This window comes from Cyprinodon tularosa, unplaced genomic scaffold (genome assembly GCF_016077235.1).
Source record: "Cyprinodon tularosa strain WSP-4 unplaced genomic scaffold, ASM1607723v1 ctg303, whole genome shotgun sequence".
NCBI classification, from domain to species: domain Eukaryota; kingdom Metazoa; phylum Chordata; class Actinopteri; order Cyprinodontiformes; family Cyprinodontidae; genus Cyprinodon; species Cyprinodon tularosa.
Genome location: NW_024039012.1, coordinates 520879 through 526878, shown reverse-complemented (window position 1 = coordinate 526878; position 6000 = coordinate 520879). Strand labels below are relative to the sequence as shown.

Sequence of the window (6000 nt, the reverse complement as noted above, 5' to 3'; positions counted from 1 at the left end):
AGAAATTTAAGCTGAACAGTGTAAAAAAGCTTTATCCTGTTCACTTTATTACAGTAGTAGCCATTCAAAATTTCCCCACTTTCATTGATGGGCCCTTGGCTGGTCCTTGGCTGGTCATCTGCGATTCCTTTTTAAACATCGAATGCAAAACTGAGTTTACATTGTCATAGATGAATGACGATAGTTCAGGGGTGAAATGGACGTACAGAGAAGTTCAAACCCCATCGACATCTCCTTTCTCTGCAAATCTCAAAATTCTTCTACCACAAAACTGACAAATCCAAACGAAGCCCCCAGTTGACGTAAACTCTGGGATGTTGCCTTGTTTGGTTCTGAAGGTGAAGCTGAAGGTGAAGCTGAAGGTGAAGCTGAATAAGATACAAAAAATGTAGTAAAAAACTGAAAAGTGGCAGTAAAAGACCGACCTTGACTTAGCGATCATGTTTTAGCATGACTACAATCCTAAACATACACCATGAACTACCATGGAATAGTTTTGACCAAAATATGGTCATTGGTATAAATGGCCCATTCAAAGTCTAAACCCAGATCCAGTTGTAATTCTGTGGCAAGACTTTAGAATTTCTGTTCAGAAATATTTAACCACCAACCAGATTGTGCCTGAAATATTTTGCAAAGAATAATGTGCAAAGGTTTCAGACTCTTAATGTGCAAAACTAGAAGAGACATATATTGAAAGACTTACATCTCCATTCACACTTAGGAGGAAGTATTAACTAAGGGTGACTGAACACAAATGCATAGCGCAATTTTTTAAATTTTAGAAATTAGTAATTTTCCTGAATCTACACAACTACAAGCAATTATTTTGTTTTTACATGTAACTTAATTCCAATAACATGTAATGACAACCATGGTTATAATCTCACAAGTGGACAAAGCAGTGTGTCGCAGTGAGCTTGTTGTAGATATTTCTGTTTTATGCCCAATATTGAAGCGTGGTCTGCGCTATGTTATTCTATACCACAATGCAAGAGGGACAATCGTGAACTAGCTGTGGGTCTAGATACGACCGAGGCGGTGAGGAAGTGGGGGCAAGTTTGTGCGACAACAGAGCGACATGAGGGCGAAAAAGAGTGAGGATCCAGTGGAAAAAGGTTCCCAGCGTTCTCGCGCACCTCGCTCTTCTAGCTGGTCTAACTTCAAGACTCATTTTTTACAATGTTGGTCATACAAACAATACAGGTAAGGTACAAAACAGGAAATACACATAGTGTAGAGCAGATGTAGATTTAACCAATCAGAGGCCTCCTGTCTGCGGTTACCTACAATTTTGGAGAGGTGCATCAGAATGTCTGCAGAAGGGGCGGGGGCACATTCCCGTTTACTGCGAAACACATGCAGAGGACCTAGTTTCTGAGTATAAATCAGCCTTACAGGACAGTAATGCTAAACTTGTGAGCTAAATGATTCCATGTAACCTTTTCTCATGAAGGAGAACTGAGATTTGGCTTTAACTTAACCTTTGGAAATGTACACACAGAAAAAAAAGAAAAAAACTTTTTTGTGTAAGTGTCATAATAGTATACATACATCTTATTTTTACTCATCAAATGAGGTTCTTACCCAAAAAAACTAAAGAAAAAAGAAAATAGGCTTAGACAAACTTCAGATTCTCCTTTGAAGAAATGTCTCACAGTGCTTTCCTTCTTGTTTAGATTAGGCCTTACATATCAACATTTTTGACAATTAGACATTGTTCATTTCAGAGTGAAGATATTGCAGTGGCCCAACAGTTTTAGAGGGTGTCTAGTAAATACTATTGAAATGACAACTTGCATTTTTCTGAGGCTCCAAAGTGAATCTTGATACTAAACTGTATGTGCTCTGCAAATGGAAGTACCATATCTGGAGTCCAAATCACCAGATTTTTCAATTCTAAAACAAAGCCCAGCTTATTAAAATTCAATCTCTTCAACACTAGGGTTGTGTTCCCTTCATGTCCTTACAATTGTTGTTGTACTACCTCACATAGTGCCACAAAGAAATAGATTGTAAAACATAGTTGTCCTAATGTTCAGATAGAGCTTCTGCGTTTATTCAGTCTTCTGTAGGTATTAATGCTGTGTAAACCTGTAGATACAGAGCTGATGCCTGAGTGATGCTGCAAGCCGCACATGCAGCCATTAGAGTGAAGAGGGTTGGAAAAAGCCTCTCCCTGCTCCATGTAGGTGTCTGATGTGGACAGGTCACGTGGGATGATCATTGGAATGGAGTACTGGAGCTTCTCTCTGCTCTTATACCAAAGACAGGAGCACATTGATTGGAAGTGGAGTACTTCGGCATAAACGTTGCGTAAACCACGGCTGGCAGTCCCTCCGCTGCTCCCTCCGACGGCACTTCCACCACCACACATAGGTGGCGTTGAAGACGGGGAGGCCGGATCTACAAAGCAGTTGATGTGACCACCCATCTGACCATTATGGGCAAGAAGAGCCCGCTGCTCAGCGTCCCTTTTCTCATCCTCAGCATTCATTGTCATGAATCTCAGCACGGCTAAGTTGAGGAAGGCTCCGATCACCGCCAGGCCTGTCAGGATGTAGATAAAGCTGAAGGCCACATACTCTGGCTTATTTTGCAGGGCTTGCTTATTCTGTAATGCCACATAGTCCCCAAACCCAATGGTGGTTAGGGTGATGAAGCAGTAATAGAACGCATGCAAAAAGCTCCACTCCTCAAAGTGGGTGAAGGCCATCGCCCCGACACATAGTGTACTCATGCAGGATATGAAACCAATGGTCACCATGTTGACCATGGAGACTTCAGTGTGCCTCATTCCAAGGCACTTCTTTAGGCGGTGGAGCAGGTATCTGACAAAGGTGTTGATCCGCTCACCAACACTCTGGAACATGACCAAAGTGAGGGGGATGCCTAGGAGGGCGTAGAGCATGCAAAATACCTTCCCCGTATCTGTGCTGGGGGCTGCATGGCCATATCCTGTAGAAAAAATGGGAGAAAGGAGCAGGGTTACTGAGCTGAAGCTAATGAAAACTAATCTACAGATGACAGGAATGTAACAAAAGCAGGCAGAATGCTGCAAACCTGGACTTGAAAGACACAAATGATTTGTATTCTATGAGTGGCTCTTCTGATAAATTCAAACACTCTTCATTTCACAGTGGTAGAATGCAATTGGAGATGAGAAGGCACAGGAGTGTGGCAGCAGGCAGAGCCAAGTATTGATGTCGTGTATGGGAGAGGGGTCTTGAATAATTCATTGACAATTGGTCTCTGCAGAGTGGCTTTGGCTAATGAGTGCATTTGCACCTAATTAGTACTCAACATTGTTCCAGATCAAATGAACAGGACATCGAAGGCTAGCTTGTAAATAGTCACCTTTATTTGTACATCTAAAAGAAAAGAAAAGACAATATCTGTCTAGCGTTACTTTGAATGTTTTTAATTATAAAGCAAACAAGAGTCTACAGTACACCTTGAACAGTCAAACAATCTGAAGCTAGTTGTTCTCAGAGCAGGCAGTTTCTAATAGGGCTGCAGATTAATGTTTAGGGCAACATCTTCCATAGATTCAGCATACAGTAACCATATTTACATATACTGCATAAAGAGAAAGATACATTTTCTTTTTCCTTACTATCTGACATGTTAAAGGGATGTGTGAGGAGAGCATATGTCTCAAATTAAGCTAGTATTTGGATCAAATGTTATGTAGCGTTGTCTTAAATAAACAAATCACATGTTTATTGTTTTTTTAATATATATATATATATATATATATATATATATATATAAATTGTTCAGTGTCAAATTCAGCAAATAAATGTGACAATTTTAATTACCGTATAATAAAAACACTGAAATGTGCTAAGAGGAGGCTCTGTCACTAGAATGATAGAAGGTTATTGGCGTCACTTTACAAAATCTCAATTCCCTACTCTCTGCCTTTTATTGGTTAATATGCTGATTAGCAGGAAAGTCTGTCAACTTTCCTTCCAAAGCAAATCGAGACTCTACAATAAGCAGCCAGAGTTCACTTGTTTGGTTCCGATCGGAGCTAAGGCAAGGAAATAGAGAAACCTGTTGTGTATTATCAGACAACACTGGAAATGATCCTCCTGATTCCCAGACATAAGATCTTCAACCTTAACATGCGTGGCTTTGACTCCCTGAGACTTCCTCCTGTCATCTGGAGCCGGTGCAGACAAAGAAACAGATAACACCCCTGATAACCACAGGTTACACAAGTCGAAGGGGTTGATCAAGAGCCCAAATGTTATTACCTGAGGGTTGATTTAATTCCCAAAGCTCTGGCTTTATTGGAACACAAATCTATTTTGTTCAGCCATCTTTCTTTCTATTTCAGAATCTGGTTAGACTTTCCCCCCTTCATTTAGCCAGAACGAGATCACTGGTAATAGATTATGTAACTTGCTTTACCATTTTGAAAAACATGTTTATTCCCATTTTGAAGCCGCATTTACAGAGACCAGCTCTTTTAGTGTGAAAATAAAATAAAAAGTTTATAAACTACACCTTTGCTGACTTCTGACTTCCACCTGCTCACTTCTTTTAAACATTTATTTATACAGGTAGATTTACGAAAACAAGAGTTATAATTAAAAAATAAAGAAATGGTTATGAAAACAGGAACTTTTTGCATAATCTCCCTATGAATATAAGGCTTTACATTTTTACCTTTGCTACTCTTCAGATGCACTTGCTGTTATTTTATATATTACAGCTCCTTGTCATGATATGATCAAGAATCCAAAGTGGTCTCAGTTCAGTTGTCCTCAATCCACCTCACACATCTCAGCAGGTTCAGATTCAACTTTATAAAGTCAAGTTCTAATCTGTATGTGAGTCACACAATCCTTTGGCCTGGACTTCTTTAACAGATGCAGCTAATCTAAAATGCATTAATCTTTAATATCTGGTCAGTCTGTTCCCTAAGGTAGAATGAATATTAAGGATTTTTCTTTGAATGACTTTTTATTCAACTCTCTGCAAAGTTATTTTCTTTATAATCTATTGTTAGGCATTCTACCACTGCACCCCTCAACACAAGCTGCAACCAGTGGGGACAGCCAAGATAAAATGAGAACAGAGAAGTCATTTAGAGAGAACGAAGTCATTTAGAATGTTTTAGAGCCTAAACAGTAGTGTATAGGATTTCCTAATAGCGCCCCCATGCGCGCTCACGATTCTACGGAAGCCGGCAGACCAAACCAGCGCATTCAGCTCGGCAAAGAACTCATGCTCTTCCTCAACACTGAAGTCCTCAGACATTTTTCTTTCGTTGTTTCTTTCTTTGCACAGGTAAACAGCACATTTCTTCTTCTACGCTTGCATTATCGGCAGAGCAGACGTTGAATGCGCACTTTCTTCCGGTTTGGTCTGCCGGCTTCCGTAGAATCGTGAGCGCGCATGGGGGCGCTATTAGGAAATCCTATACACTACTGTTTAGGCTCTAAAACGTTCTAAATGACTTCGTTTCGAGTAAATTCTGGATGCTACCCACTCAGGACACTTGGATTACATTGGACGAGCAGTATGGAGTAATATTGACACGTTTTTGTGGACTTTTATGGACCTTTCTGTCTCGGGCGCCATAGACCTCCATTATTTGAATGTCAGCAGACAGCAAGAAGCCTCCCAGATCTCCAGATGCATTTGAGATATCAAAAAAGTACTCCAGAGTTTTGTTCAGCATGGGGGTGAGTAGAAAATGAAGGCTAATCATGTTTTGGGTGTACTATTCCTTTAAGGGCCGTCACAAGCTCTTTGCAACGAGGAGCAGCTTTTTGAGATGTGAAGATCACTGGAGTGACAGGGGAGCAGATCAGCAGGAAATGCTGAAGCTCGAGGTGACAAGGCGCGCATTCATAGTATGGTGTGAGGGAGTAAAGAAGTCCTGCATGACAAAGTCATCCTGCTTCCTTAGGTTATGAGAATGTTATAATAAGACAGCTTGTGCTCTAAAGAGGACCATTTGCTCTAAAGAAAGGCTCTCTAATT

General features: G+C 40.4%; 1 protein-coding gene across 1 annotated transcript in view; it reads right to left on the bottom strand.

Annotated features, from left to right (window-relative positions):
- Window positions 1-350: 350 nt before the first annotated feature.
- The window catches only part of kcnk3a (potassium channel, subfamily K, member 3a), a 55490-nt gene continuing 49840 nt past the window's right edge, over window positions 351-6000 (bottom strand). Inside the window, exon 2 of the mRNA XM_038291875.1 lies at window positions 351-2958. Coding sequence (XP_038147803.1) covers window positions 2039-2958 — 920 coding nt within the window. The 3' untranslated portion in view covers window positions 351-2038. The remainder of the gene's footprint in view (window positions 2959-6000) is intronic.